At 38.2% G+C, this 16,190-nt stretch overlaps 1 protein-coding gene across 1 annotated transcript in view; it reads left to right on the forward strand.

The window, feature by feature from the left end:
* Positions 1-16,190, forward strand: part of VAV3 (vav guanine nucleotide exchange factor 3) — a 398,006-nt gene that overhangs the window by 336,108 nt on the left and 45,708 nt on the right. The window contains exon 20 of the mRNA XM_019502081.1: positions 2,603-2,739. Within this exon, the coding sequence (XP_019357626.1) occupies positions 2,603-2,739 (137 nt within the window). The remainder of the gene's footprint in view (positions 1-2,602; positions 2,740-16,190) is intronic.

The raw sequence follows: 16,190 nt of genomic DNA on the forward strand, positions 1-16,190 counted from the left end.
TGCCCCTGGGGATGTCAGTGGGGAGGGAGACGGAGAGGGAAGTGAGTAGCATGTTGCTGCTGGAGGAGGGTGGGGGGGGGAGGAGGGTCTGTTGGGTTGAGTGAGGGATGGGGTCTGACTCATGGTGCTGTATGTAAAGCACCATGAACTTATGTAGGCACCCTTAAGGGGTTTATACATCTAACCAATATGCAGATGACTTATATTTGTTAAATATAAGCAGTAGAGAAAAAACTGGGGTTAGCATCATGGTATGCATTTAAGGTGATATGCATATAAATGGAGTGTACTGTAAGATCATACATGTTGCTGGTTAATTTACCAGTTCCAAGTGTTGGCATTTTTATTGTTAAGAAAGTAGGGTCAACAGTGAAACGTTTAGTCATCTAAATTTTATCTCCTGATGAGATCACTGCAAGGGTGACATTTTAAGTATACTGTACGTACATGCTGTAAACATTTGAGTAAGATAAACTAAAATCACCTGATGTGACATTTCATAAAGCAAATAGTTTTTTAACATAAATTTGCTTAGACTTCAAATTAGGTCTCAAAGGTGAAAGGTGCCAGCACATGCTGGCAGCTCATTTATCAGGTATGCAATGCTATCTTCTAATGTATTGCCACAGGGAAGCTTTATTGCATTAGGACAGTTATCAGGCTTGTAAATAGGTACTAATCTGTATTACTGCAGTCATTCTTTTACAACATTACTTCCATTCAACATCCCACACAGACAAAATTTGTTTGTGATAAATCAGTTGCATCAGTATATCTTCAGAAGGCTGGCAACCTGATTAAATATATAAATAAAGCCAGAATTGGCATTTTTTCTAGATGTTATAAAGATATTTAATTGATTTTTAGTTCCAAGTGTACTAGGTAACATCATTTACTCAGTAACGTCATTTAAAGTGGTAGTAATTCTTTCATTTCTAAAAGTCGCATTGTATAGAGATGTTATGATTTTGTCAGCATTTGGCGTGGTATTTAGTCATATTTATTGAAAATATTGTTGGTTGGTTACTTTTGTGCTCCATGCAGTTCGTATTCTAGATCAAATCAAATTATGGGTGTCCGTATCTCTGAGTATAAAAATATGATAGTAATGAACTTTGCAAACAGAAATTGAAAGCCAGGTTTTAAGTCCAGTGATCCCTTGTCTCAGGAGCAAGATGTTAAATTATGTCAACTCAGAAAACTGAACTTTGTTTTTTCACATTTGTTTTTATGAGGTTCTTCTTGTAGTTAACATGATTTCTACAAAATGGATCAATTGGATTACCTAGTAATTCTAGCAGTCTTTTAACTCCCAGGTTTAGTGACATACAACTAAATTGGATAGCAGTGTAAAAGAAAAATATAAAAATAGATCTGTATTTTTTAACGGAATCTTTCTGTGACAATTCACAAAGTGGGGGGAAAAAAGTGTTTTGCTTAAAAATGTAAAGTCATTTTTATGTTTCTTGTATTTGTTACACAGTGAGCTCTTGTTTCCTCTGATCATTTTAGGGTACTTCTGTAATGCTGCATTGCAGTGATTTGAATGCAATTTACCAACTGTCTAATATTTCACTTGTCTTTTGAACAATGTCTTTTCTTACATATTTGTAAAGAGCTGAAGTCCCTGTACTGATCTCCTGCTGAAACACCCAAAATTATCTACTCCTGCTGAAATAATCATTTTTATAATTTATTTGAGTACTTAAGAAGAGAACCCTGAACTATACTTACAAACAATGATTTTGGTCTATATATGGGTAATAAGAATAATCTTTCATATGCACAGTTTTCATCTCAGGAAGTGGATTCACACCTTTAAATTATATCACAGTTCTACTGTCCAGATGCAGCTAATATTGGTGCAGTAAGCCAGAATACTTCCATGCATACTGCTCCTGAAAATGAAATGTTGAACTGTAGCGTCAGTTATTGTGTATATCCAAAAACACTTAAAAATAAGTCTGTCCATCCGTCTGTTATTCCAGAAACATAGAATGATTGTCACTATTATTGTTTCAGACATGTTCTCATTAGTGACTGTTCTTTAGTAACACTGGTTCCAGCCTGGAGAGTTTCTCTCTGTCTTACGTATTACTTCATCACATCCATCAAATTTTTGTTTTGAATTATAAAGATAACCTTAAGAGATGAACCTTTATACCAGTTTGATATATGTATAAAGAAAGGAATGAGCCTCTTCAGTGATCAGAGCAACTAATGTCCCCATGAGGGAAGAAGTAGGAAGAAGGGATGTTGCTGATGAAAAAAATTGATTCTTTTCTATTAAGCTGTATGTGCCATACTTTTAGAAGTAAGCAGCTGCCTAAAGAAAAACACTTTTCTTGAACTAAAAAAAAAGGGATGAGATGAGAAAAATTTCCTATTTCATTATTTGTTGGAATAGCAAGTACAGTAGCCTTTGAATAAGCTGTTAGTGTTTCCCTAGTCTTTCTCCCAGACTGCTACTTATATACATGATGGTATTTCTTTTAGTCTTTCAAAATTGATAATATTTTAATTATTATTTTATGGCATGCATCCCAGAATACTATAGATTATTTGTCACTGATCAAAAAACGTATGTTGTTTTATTTTGCAGGCTTACCAAAAATGCAAGTCATTAGAAGCTACACTGGGGTACCTCAGCCTGATCCACTTGATGGCCCTCCATTGCACATCCAGATTGGAGAAACTGTTGAACTCATCAAAGGAGATGCACACAGCTTCTTTTGGCAGGTATAGGTCATATTAGCAAATGGCCCCATCCCATTGTCCCAGGGAATAACTCATCCACTTTTTATGTTGAAGAACCAAACATATCTTTCCCACATTTTATCCCAGCTAAACCATTGATATATCAGTCTTTACTTTTCAGACTGCAGCAATTCTTAGGGTGTCCAAGGGACTGATCTTGCATCCCAATCAAAGAAGATCCCAGTGAGTAAGTTTGCAAGATTCAGCCCTTGGTACGAGGCATTTTATATAGATGACATTAAGGTATGGACTGTGTGTTTTCAAATCAAGCATTGTTCCACATAATGGAATTGGGGACCACAGAAGCTAGAAAAATGTTTTTGACCAAACTTGAATAGGAAAATTACTTAGAGGGAAAATACCTACCAAAGGCTGAGATATCAGTGAGCTTGTTTATAGGAAGCCCAGGTCAAATAATGAGACTTTTATATGTATTAGACAGGTATAATGTATTGACTGGATAAAAAGAGCTGTTGCTATAGCAACTCTATCTCATGATTCAAGTGCTACTTTTAGTACAGTGATTACTTTCTTAATCAAACACTCAAAATAGAGGTTTAAACTGCTGCAGCTTTCACAATTTGCTTTCAAGATGGATGCTTACAGTTATTGTGTTCTGTGTTTCTTGTTTATATTTTCTTGTTTGTTTTTAATTTTTGATTGAAGTGTTTCAAGTATATGACAGAAAAAATTGGATACTGGTCATAGTGGGGGATAGGTGAAGGTAAGATGGAGAAAAAGGTACAACTCCAAGGTATTACAGTATTAAGTCTGGTGTGCCTGTTCCTGTGTCTTGTAATTGAGACTTCTGTGAGACAGCAACAACCAGATGAACATTATGGTTCAAGCTGATTGAATCTGTTTGGTGCCAAAGACCTTTACATCTGACTGGTTTCAGTGAGAGCTGAGTATTCTTGATACGTGGCAATAACAGGCCCATGATCCATCCTACATATCCTTATTTATAAATGCTATATACTGATCTCACAAGATACAGAAGCAGATGCACAAAAGAATTCCCAGCACCCTCTGCATATTCCCATGATTTTAGAATTTGTGGATCATGGGTCCCCTCTACATAGTAGAGACACTGAACAATTAACTGGTGAATTGCACAATTATCCAGAGACCAGCTACTTGTGCAAAGTAGCTATGATACAGTGAAAAGTTCCAAGGTGCTATAAAGTTAGACCTCAAAAGTGTGTACAAACATTATAGCTAGTAGCTATGATGGAGCTTTAATGTGCCATAGATCAGGGTTTCTCCTGCTGCTTGGAAGCCCCATCAATTGACAAGGCTGCCAGCTACAGAGGAGCACTATGCCTAGTGCAAAACCCTGAGCCCTAGGGATTGCAGCAGCCATTATCCCCAAGGTCCAAGGGTGTGTGAAACCCCTGCTCTGCAGTGATCCTTTGGCCCTGGGGGTTTCCCACACCTCTGGAGTTGGGGGATTGCCTTGCAGCGATCCTCCAGCCCTGATGGTTTCCTTATACCCCTGGGGTGGGGTGATTGCTGCAGCAGGGATCCTCCAGCCTCAGGGGTGCTTCGGTGCCCTGCCTCAGGGGTGCTTCAGTGCCCTTGTGGCTGGAAGCCCCTCAAATGGGCCGTGTGGGGCTCCCAGGTGTGGGAGCCTGCTTCTTGCTGGTGCAGGCAGAGACAGACTAAGATGCTTTGGGGCCCTGGGCAAGAAAAGGATTGGGGAGGCCTTTTGTGTGGGGAGGGGCGGCGCTCCTCCCCATTTTGTTTTTTAAGTAAAATTTTTCATGTTCCAAGCCAAATCAATTCTAAATCCATGAGTCATTCAAGAACCACATGTGGCCCTACTACAGGCAAATATCCTCCACCTCCACCTGGAGCTTCAGATGTTTCCAAATCATTTGGCTGGTATCCTGTGTATAGGCCCAAGCCTGGAGGCTTGGGATGGTCCCGAGTTTTGCTTGCCCTCAACCGTACTGCTGCAGGAACAAGCTAAGGAGGAGTCTCCCATTTCCATAAAGTGGGCATAAAGCTAAGATTTTCTCACAGGAAATGAATGTGAGAGGGTAACTCTACATTACTTATGCAGGTACTATCCCATGCCAGAAAAGTGGTTATCCCCTGTCCCTGGGAAAACCACTCTGGTGATCATGGTATCTCCTGTCCTCCCCATGCAGGAGCTGGGCTCCAGTGGGGGAAGAAAAATTTTCTCTTCTTTGTGGTGCTGCTGGTGTGGAGGTGTGGGACCTGGTTCTCCCTCACTAAAGAGGTACAGTGAGCAATGTGGAGTAAATGAGGGGTGGACTTATTTGCATATTCTCAGTATATGCAAAATGTGTATATGCAAAATATATCCATTATGTTCTGGTTCTTGCAGTCTCACATAAGTCTCAGATTCAAGATACATGTCATCATCTTGTTTGCTTTGTATTGCTCACCATGGCTGGCCAGCGTGTGAATGAGAACTGGGTTAAAATTGAAGAGCTCTTATCATGTACCTGGCACCACTGTCCCCCCAGACATGTAGGGGGTCCCTGGCTTTGGGCTTAGCTGGTGTGTGTGATAGTCCACCTATGGGTACAGGGGAACCTAGGAATGGACATGTCAGGAGGTGTAATTGCATGAATCATACTTTAGATTCCATCATGTCTTTACTTCTATGTGTGGAGGGAGATATAGATTCTCATATTCTCTCTGGGATATAAGAAATATACAATTACCTGGTGGTAACTTTGTGCTGTTATCGTGCACTACAAAACTGTTCAAAGCTGTTTGTAAATGTTGTTCTAAGTTCATATATAGAATTTTTTTCTTGTAAGGCTTGATCCTCAAAGTACTAAATACTCTAGTTTGATCCAGAGTTACTTGAGCAGATTCTTAACTTTAATCCTTTGCACGGCTGTAGCTTTTGCACCTGAAGCTAAACATCTGCTTACATAGTTCACTGGATCAAACCAGAATTCTCAGCCTCTTGCATACTGAGTTCATGGCTACATGCTGTCATCTTAGTCATCTGTCATTGTAATTTATTGGATAGCTTCTTCAATAGTACTTCATGTTTGTCATGTTAAAGGATTTAGGATTTAGAAAGTTGCCGTGTTTGGTGAGCAGAGACTGGTAAGTGGGTGAATCTGAATGCTAGTAACTATCTGCCTACCAATCTTACTAGTAGCCTTAAGCTTTAATGGGAACTGTCATCCCCATTAGCATCTTTTAGGCAATCTTTTTCCTTACAGGCAATATTGTCACAGACCAACTCACTATAGTTTTTTTTTTTTTCTGATTGCCAACTTGAAATATATATTAAAAAATAAATACAGAGCATGTTTTACTCCAGGGAATTTTTGGAATAATTTATGGTTGACTTGATAGACCGTAATGGTTAGTATGCACTTTTAAATTGAGGAGCTTACCTTTTAGAAGTTCAAATGTTAGCAATTAATAAATATTAAGGTACAGTTTATATATAATACTTTCATTTTGTACAGCATATCAGCAAAGCACAACCATCATACGATGATTTCCTCCTTTCTCTTATAGGATGTTTTCCTCCTTTCTCAAAATACAAACAAGTGTATTTTGATAATTGTTAAGAAAACACTGGCAAATGAAACATTTTGTGTGTTTGATTCTAACAGCACATTTTTCTGACCAAGCCCTGCCACTCAGTTAAGACTGCATGAATGTGATTCCTCCTCCTCCTTCCTCTGATAAAAACATGAATAATAATTTTCCCCTAGAGAGCAGTAAATTTTGGATGATGATTGGTGGTCATTCTGAGTGAGTAGGCAAAGAGATGCTCAGCATCTGTACTCTCTCAATTGAGCCATAGAAAGTACATTCATGGGTAAGCAGGAATATAATTTGTTTTTATATTGTGTCCTAAAGAGAAAAGGTTTGCCACAGCAGGTTTGTTCACTACTTCCAGCTTAATACCTGGATTTGGTCACAATTTAAAATGAATGAGTTGATCACATACTAGTGTTCATAAATACTTGTCAATATAACTAGCTTTCTTTTACTCAGTCAAGGCACAAGAGTGGAATAGCTACAGTGCTTGCTTTAATGTGTTTCATGCTGGCACTATTGATCCTTCACTTTTACAAGCAGTAAAATCACTTACAAAATTAATTAAATAAGAAAGCGAGAAAAGGAAGAGAAAATTTGGTGTGTTAAATGGAAATTTCAGACCCTGCTCATGAGCACTGCTGTTTGGTTCAGCAGTAATAGTGCTTCTTTGAAGTAGAGTCTGATTTTTATTATAGATGTGGGGGTTTTTTCTTCAGAGTTTGTTCAGAATAAATTGGCACTTACTACACCTGGGGAGGAAGCTTTCAAGGGTGCCAGGATGCATAGCATATGAAGTGATGTAATGCTGGCTTTACAGGTTTCTGTTACAATTACACACTGTCCTTGGGGCAGTCATGTTTTCCATGAATGCTAGAAGAATACAAATGTTCATTGTACTGGTTTCTTCCACTGTCAAAAACCACCCTTCTCTGATAAAGATTTGGACCTATACTAGTTCCCTGCTGTTACAGAAACCCTTGTAAATGTCACTGTAGTCAATGTTCCCTTAACATTTTCGTTATAACATCCTTAAAAAACATTATCTATGCTGGGAAAAATTGTTCTTTGACATAAAAATAGAGCTTTATGTTTTGGTAGTCATCTTTCTAAAGTCTAGTATAAAGTGGAACTTATCAGGGATAAAGTACAGTACTGTTCAGTTAGGTCAGTTTACTGGAAGAAGGCAGAATAACTGAAATAGGTAGTAGTATGAGATGCCTCATTCATGTACAGACATCAGTCATTGAGTCATAATTACATTGGTCATCTGGAAAGAATCTTGTATTATTTGGGAATTTACTTCTGAAAACACAAACATTACCCTTGGAAATCTGCATTTGTATTTTTGAGGGAGTACTTGTTTTACTGTGGTTATCTAGTCAGGAAAACTTGGGAGGAGAAAACTGATGGGCCTGTATGCAGTCTCATGGAATCTTTCTGTTTCATCTTATAATTAAATCAAAATAAATTCTGTAGAGAACCAGTTCAAATTAGGTCTGTCAGCATATGATATTATTTATGGAAATTATAGCTAGCAGGCTTAAATGGGAAAAGGCTGTGGAAGCTAATGTTAAGTAATTAGCCAAATTTCCATAGACATTTATAGCTTGTATAAAAGACCTAGTGTTTAGCTAATCTCTGTATGACTTTTGGCCTACTCACCTTTGAGAATTGTGTGGTTAAGGGTCTTTTTCATTTATATTGAATGACACAAATTGTATGAACTTCATACTTTTATTCTTCCTCTTTTGAAAACCCCCAGTAAGGCTAATTTTTATGCCCGATATTTATGTATGTCTGACATTTTTGTATATTTCTTTTGAAATGAATGTATACGAATGAACTATTTTAAGATTTTATGTTGTAAAAAAGAAGCCTATAAAAAGGGTCATGTGAAGTTTATATGCAGAGCTTGTTTCATAAGGGTATGCTGGAATACCTCAACAGACCAATATATTGGCAATGTAAATCCAAGGTGATTTGTTAATAGTCAACACCCTGAAAGATGCTTTTGTCCTAATAAGCATTTGATGGTTTCCTATTGGATAATGATGCTGTTATGAATCCCCTCATATTGTAGGGTGTCTGTGAGATGTGAATGTTTTGTTGAGTTTGTTTTACTAATATGGTATGTGTGGTCTTGTTGAAAAGCCAGTTTTATGCTGTATTCACTTATGATGCTTTAATTGCTGCATGGACTATCTTAAGCTGTCTATATATATATATTTATGATTTTGGATGTGGTTTAGTCAAAGGCACTGAGGATTGCATCTTTAGAAAAGGGAATAGGCAAAACTGCTAAATATCTCTTCCCATTGTGTTACTAAGGCAAGAACAATTGCTGCTCCCAAATGCAAGGCAGAAGGGGTTATTGTTGGGATGGGAATCCAAGGCATTGTCTGACTACATTGGGAAAATCAAGCCTTTAATAAATAGCAAAGACATTTGAGAGTAACGGGCCATTATCTAGAGGAATTCCAGATGACTGAGGAAGGAGGGAATTGATTCTGAGACTCATCGTGAGTAATTAGGACAATGCTGGGGTAGGGAGGTCAGGAGAAGGGCTGGTTTGATCTCAGTGAGATGGTTTGTCTCTTTGGATTTTTTCAGGCTCTGAGAGAGTCCAAATCAGAGGTGGATTAAGATTTATTCACACCCTGGGCAAACACAGAATTGGAGCCCCCCCACATCCCATTATAAACATGAATGTATCAAAAAGCATTAATAAATAGACCTGTTAAATGTTTACACAGTGCATTGATAAATAAAGCACAATGAACAATATCAAAATTAACTACTTGATTTTGCCACACACAAAACTGAACTGTTTTAGGAAAATTACTGAGACGCATGGGATCACCATAAATGTATAATAGCACAAAGGACTGATGTGTTAGCTTAGTGGTTATGTAGACTCTTGTTTGACTATTTTTTTAAGTGCACATTTTATAGATTTCATAGACATTAGGGCTGGAAGGGACCTCAGAAGATCATCGAGTCCAGCCCCCTACCCAGAGGCCAGGAAGTCAGCTGGGGTCATAGGATCCCAGCAAGATAAGCATCCAACTTGCTCTTGAAGGTGTTCAGTGTAGGTGCTTGAACCACCTCCGATGGCAGGCTGTTCCAGACCTTGGGGGCTCGGACAGTAAAGAAAAAGACATTGTACCAACACTATAGTAAACTATTACAGGAAAAATACAGGCCATATCAATAGCCTTGAGTATGACTCTAAGAATACTGTTAGTGATTCTTGCAATTAAAATAAGGCAGTAGGCCTACACAATGCATCTCAATTTTTTGATTCCTGAAACATTAAACATGTGCTAAACTTCATATACTGTATCTGTCTGCCCCTCTATTTTGTATATATCCATTACACCTGTGTTTAGTGCTACCATCACATAATTATGTAACCAAGATATGATCAAATACAAACATTAAATCTCATGAGAATGTATGTCTTAACTTTTAAATGAGTCGTTGTGGGTCTCAAATGAGGAAGCATCTCAGTTATATGTCCCATTGCCTGGCCCTATTTATTAACAAAACTCTGTGTTATTGAAAGGAATGTTAGAAGTTTATTAATGTGTAAACTTATTGTGTGCATGCAGAAGAGAGTAAACACTTTAAGATGCAACTTCGAAGGATCTGTCAGTTCATAAACAGATTGCAGATCAGTTTAGTGTTTTCAGACAACACACTGGGACTTAAGGACAGGTAAAGGAAAAAGAATGTAAACACTTTGTTACCAGTGGGAGAACATTTTTCACAAAACAGCCACTCCATCTGTGACCTCACTGTCCTTGTCCTTAAAGGAAACCTGCACAGTACTTTCAAAAGATGAGTCTGGGAATAAAAATCGCAGCTTTCCTGGACACTAAAAAAACACATGGATTCATCAGAGACATTGGTTTTACGATGCATTTCAATTAATCTCTTCCTCTGCCAAGTCTTTTTTGCTTCACAGGTGATATAGCTGTCAACTTCTCTTTCAAGCATTCAAATTGATTAATGTAATTAGGTTTGAGTTAGAGCAATTATTCTAACTTAGCTTAGACCAAGGGAGGGCAATTACTTGGGCCTAGGGAGTTTTGATGAGTGGTAGCTGGTCAGGTCAGCATCCTCCTGGTCCCCACACTGCTCCGCACTGCAACGACTCACCAAAGTTCCCTATGTGGGATGGGGCTGCAGGCAGGTGGGGAGTGGTGTTTGGGAGCAGGCCGAGTGGGAAGAAGCTAGCTGGGAGCTGGAGCTAGAGCCCCATGTACTGGGGCAGGAGCTACAAGCTGGCTGAAGCTTCCTCCACCCAGAGCAGTATAGCAGGAGGAGGAGCCATTGCTGGAGGTGAGGGGGGCTGAGCAGCACCCGGGAGGCTGTAGCTGCACTGGGAGCAGCCGTGTTGTGCACATTGGCCCAGATTGGAGCTGGTAGGCTTGGGCTGGGATGCCGCACAGACTCCCCTGGGCTCAGCTCAACCCCATGCAGAGCACTGTGGGGTGGATCCAGTCAATTGGTTTAGCATGCTCCAGCAGACTTGCAGCAGACTTGATTAATCATGTCTGTTCTGACGCATACTAATTAGCACGTGTTAGGGCACAGCTCTGTTATGTGTATAGATGCCCAAAGTGTGTATATCTACAGCTTTAAGTGATATATTGCCTAGTTAGAGAATGTAATAGTTTGGGCTAAGATGCTGTTGTTTTATGGGTAATATATAGTTCCATGTAGAATTCTGTGTGAATTCTAATAGACATTAAGGTATAGGTGGAATTACATTTTCAGTAGAGGTATCTTGGTTTTTTCCCTATTAGAATGCCATTTTAAATGAGATTTATTCAATCCAGGTTTTACCTATGTCTGTCATCAGAGCATGAATGTGGGGGAGAGAAGGATGCTGAGGTTTGATTTCTTTATTTTTATTTTTATTTATTTATTGCTAATTTTTTTTGCTTTAATTTTTGTAACATGACTACTTCTAATAATAACAATAGATATAAAATAGAAAAGCTGGATCTGAACACTGTAGTTATAATTACAGCCCATTGGAGTTTTGTACTTTGTGGAAAATATACTATTTAAAAAATCAGCAACTTTATTTAATAATCTTTACTTTCTTCCTACCAAAATGAAATGTTAATTTTTAAATCTTTTTCTTTCAGTTTATCACTTTTCCATTGCAGCTTTCCATTTCTCTCTCATTTCTCTTGCTTCACCACTTTCATTAGATAAATTGAACAGTGAGAGAAAAATTATACAGTGGAAAAAAAATCACAAAATTATTTATTTTTAGTTTAATAAAAAATGGAAATTAAAAACCAAACTCTTTCCTTTGTGAAAATTATAAAGATAAAAGGTAAAAGAGTTTGGAGGGAAGGTAAAAAAAAAAAATGGCTCTTTCTTTAAAAATTGTTTTAAAAATCATGAAATACATTAAATAAATGAAAAAAATCTTTTCTTTTCAAAACTTACCCAAGAAAGCTGCTTTGAGACATTCAGGATTTTCTCAAGAAATGTTTTCTGTCTTTTGACTAGCTCTCATTTTGACACTGACTTTGTCTCACTAAATCTGCCGAAAGAGTTAACAGTTTTTCTATCAGAGGATGATACTAATTTAGTTCAGGCCAGAAAATGAAATGGAACGGGGAAGAACCTGGGAATGATTTTTCAGCTATCTGTAGTTCTAGCTCTGCATGAATCCACTGAATTTAATGGGTATTGCATATCTAAACCTCAGGCAGCACTCTAGAAATTTAGGGCTACTCTGTATAAGGGCTTCAGGAAACATCCCTCATTAAAAAAGGCACAAGAGTAATGAATCACTCTCACCTCTCACTGACAAGTGTCATTGAAGAAAGCATACTGAAGTGGTTCATTGGCACTTCATTCACTTGATGTATTCTATTGTATAATTTCTTTGGTGATTCAATCCAGACCTTTTCTGGAGCATTTGGAACGGTATTAAAGCTTTTGTTGGAGGGAAATAAACTGCATACTTATCACATGAGAATTAACAAGGACACATGGAATAGAAAAAAATTATTAAAAAATGTGAGGTACAGTGACATGAAAAATTCACTGTTAATCATGATGGACTGGTAGGTATGCTATCAATACTGAAACCATCAGTTGCATACCTGACAGCTTGCTGTATGGTTTTATGTACAGGGTGACATGGGGCCTTGAGGGGTTTAACAGTATTTCGAACAATAAATAATAATCTAGTATTTTGAACACAATGAGGAGCGAACATAAAGTTATTCAAATCAGTTCTATAATTAGCAAAGCATTTTAAAAATGAAAAGCTTTTTTTCCAGCCAGTGTGCAATTTAAATTAATGCAACAAATTTTGATGATTTTTGTGGATTTTAAACTCTTGCAATTAACCCATACAGTCAAAGCTTTTATTTAGAAGTAGAAAGATTCCTGGAGGCAGTTTAGTATATGCCATGCTCATGCTAATTACCTGCAATGTATAGAAGAAACTTATATTGACTGTATATAAGTTTGGAATTGGCTTGAGATGACCATCACAAAGTGATCTCCTCACCTTCATGGCTGACCAAATGGATGAAGAAGAAGGCTTTATAAAATATGCACATAACCACACTCTTTGCCCCTAGTCTGATGTAATGGGCTTAGCCAACTACTTTACTTTTTTTTTTTTTTTAACATGTGGAGTGTTTGCTTACTGTTTTTTTTAGAGTTAGCAAAGCCATTACTCATTACCCTCCTCCATCTCAACAACACAGCACTTTTCTGTTGCTGAGAAAAAGAAATGGCATAGGACCAGTGCTCCCATACTGCAAAGGGAGAATAGAGAATCCTTCTTAATGGCAGTGCTATACTTCAGCTCTCAAATAATGTGGATCTAGTTGTCCCTATGAGTGCTGAACCATGATTAGTTGAGGGTGCAGAATTTACAGCAGAGTTTTAAAATAAGTCTAAAAAAGTTACAGGAGGTGATAAATACTGCCCTCAAACATCCTCCAGCTGACATATTCAAAGGTCTTTCTTTATAAATGCTAATGCTAGTGTCCCCCTTTGTGTTAAGGGGCACTGTTTCTAATATACAGAGAAGGAAATTGCTGTATTAAGAGTTGCAGAATTGTTACATAACACTGACAAGATCCAGAAACAAAACTTGGCATGTTTTGGCTCCCTGTGCTGCTGCTTGCCTAAAGTCTGTTCAAGGCTAAGTGCCTTATTTGAAATTTTACAACAGAGGAATTTATTTATTTATTTATTGGAGAAGTGGTGACTTCTCAGTAACTTAGTAACATTACAAGGTTGCCTTGGCACTTCTGGCTACATTTTACACTAATCTTAATTTGTTGAGACACTTCTGGCATAGTAACTTGAATACAAAGATGTCCATTCACATGATATCCTGCTACTTTTCATGAAAATGCATGCATGACCAGTGCCCTCCATATCATTCTTTTTGCTCAGAGTGCCACTTGCTTGTTATATACAGAATACCTAGGCCCTGTCACATTACAGGTATTGTACAGTCAGCTGGTTAATTCCACAGTTACCTTGAGACCAGCTACATGGGCAGAGTACTTAGCATGCCATAAAAAGGTCCAGCCAGCTATAAAGTTAGACTTCAAAAATGTGTCCTAACTTAATAACTGGTTGCTATTAAGCTTTAATTTGCATGTGTGCTGGGGTCTCCCCTGTGGCTGGGAGCCCTGTCATATGACAGGGATCTAAATCAGAGGGGTTTACCATGCCCAGCTGGGTCTGGGAGTCTCTCAACAAAGGGGACTCTCAGCCCTGGTAGCTGCAGATACTGGGTCCCAGCAGCCATGACGTGCAGTTGTGATCTCCCAGCCCTGAGCATCCGTGGAACTCCTGGAGCTCAGAGATCACAGCTACTGCAGTTTTCCACTTTGGGGGCTCCCTGTGCCCCCAGGGCTGGAAGATTTCAGCTGCCTTGGGGCTGTATGAAACCCACAAGGTTGGGAGATCTCAGCAGTTGAGTCTCCCAGTCTCAGAAGTGCATGAAGCCTCCAGGGCTGGGAGACTGTAGCTAACAGGCTTAAATAATACACAGAAAAAACCCACAATTTTTCTATTAAGAAGTGTATCAAAAAACAATAAAAATCCTATTTTTGTCAAGCGAACTACAACAATTTTTAGTTTTTTTGTAAAATTTCTATAATCTTTGACCTGTCAAAAAATACAGTTAATTGACTGATCAGTTGACCAGTTTGCCAACCCTAGAATAGTGTCAAGTAATGCTATTGTATGAATACTTGCAAAGTGGTATGTGCTGGAGGGGTGCATGGGGTTTGCTCTTGCACATCATTAATCCTAAGAGCAAATGTTATTAATATTCAGTACAATTTTATTAGTTATTTGAGTAAGTTCAGCAGTTTGAGTAAGGGTCATCTAGACTGGGCCCTGATTAAAAGAACTCACTTGCCGTTTGACACTGGTTTACTTTGGGTTGTAAGTAGAATATATAAAGTTATATAAACATAGCAGCCAGCCTAAACTTAGGTAGCAATAAGGGAGGAGGAGAAGTTTATTTAATATTGATTCAGAGATGCAAAAGTTTATTTCTTTTGCCCCACCTTGGACTCTCTCACTATCCCTCTCTCTTTCTCTGTCTTTTAAATGTGCATAATTATCTGATGTATTGTCCTACCCCTTCCATTTCCCCCCATCTTATTTTTCTACTCATTTTTGTGTATCTCTGGAAAATGACAGTAACAGTGGTCATTGCCTGTGTGCAAAAAATTGGACTGCAGTCTCCTGTCATAGGCCAGCTATGCACTGTGAGTGTATCAGTTTAGTTGCAGGCTGACTGAGTGCTGCAAATGTATCAGCCACTGGGCTGTTTGGTCCAGGATCAAGGAAGTGGAGCTGGGAATGAAGCAAAGACAAGTTTCACTTACAACAGTAAAAATGAATTTTACTTATAACAACAAAAAATATGTTTAAGCAGCAAATGATACAGTTTGAATGTATAACAGTTAATAAAAAAGGTTAAGCTAATAAACAGACAACAGTAAAAGTTAAAAATTGGCAGTGATAATAAAAACAGACAGACAAATTGACAGAGTTCCCACTTGGTTAGCAACTCATCGATAGTCCCTCAGTGTCAGGTACACATCAAGTTGATCCAGCAAAGTCAGGCGTCCCTGATCCACGCTGTTGAGTGAAATACCAGGGAAGTTCCCTCAGTCAGGATCTGGTCCTTGCTCACACTGGGAGTAAAGAATCTGGGGGCGTGGGACAGCAATGACCGTTCTGTTCCATCCTTCCTGCTGGTCACTTAATGTGCATGTTCCTTTATATCCTGTTTTATGCTAATCTGTTGGCTTTAGAGCCACTCACAATCTTACCCTATAGCTGTTACCCTATGGGGTTAAAAGGTGTCAGAAAGTATTATAATAGGTTACTGCCTAAGTTTGGGTTTACCCAATAAACAAATCACACTGCATCACTTTGGGGTCTGAGATCAGCATTTTTCCCACCCAAGTCCAACCTACTTAAAATTTTTAAGATATGTTAATTATACCTTGTGGTTAGGTTTGTCAATCTTACTGACCTTGAAGCAAAAAAAAATTAAATCAGCTAAGTCTGCAGTTTTATTTTCTAGTTCTGCTTTTTGAAACTCATCTCAGTCTTACGATCAGTACAAACAGTTAATTATAAACATTATGGGTTATACTCCTGACAGACAGGAAGCGTCTGCAGGAAGCAGTTTCATACGGTTTATTTTAGCCAATATTTATTATGTGCCTTACCAGCACTACACTAATATAGCTTTTAAACTGACAGTATTTAAGTGGATCATCTGGCAAATTGAATTTAAGCTGATATTAGAAACAGTTTTGTTGGTGCAGTGAAGATGGGAGGATGGTGATGGGGTTGAA

The sequence above is a fragment of the Gavialis gangeticus genome, unplaced genomic scaffold (assembly GCF_001723915.1).
Source record: "Gavialis gangeticus isolate Ggan-Ray unplaced genomic scaffold, GavGan_comp1, whole genome shotgun sequence".
NCBI lineage: Eukaryota > Metazoa > Chordata > Crocodylia > Gavialidae > Gavialis > Gavialis gangeticus.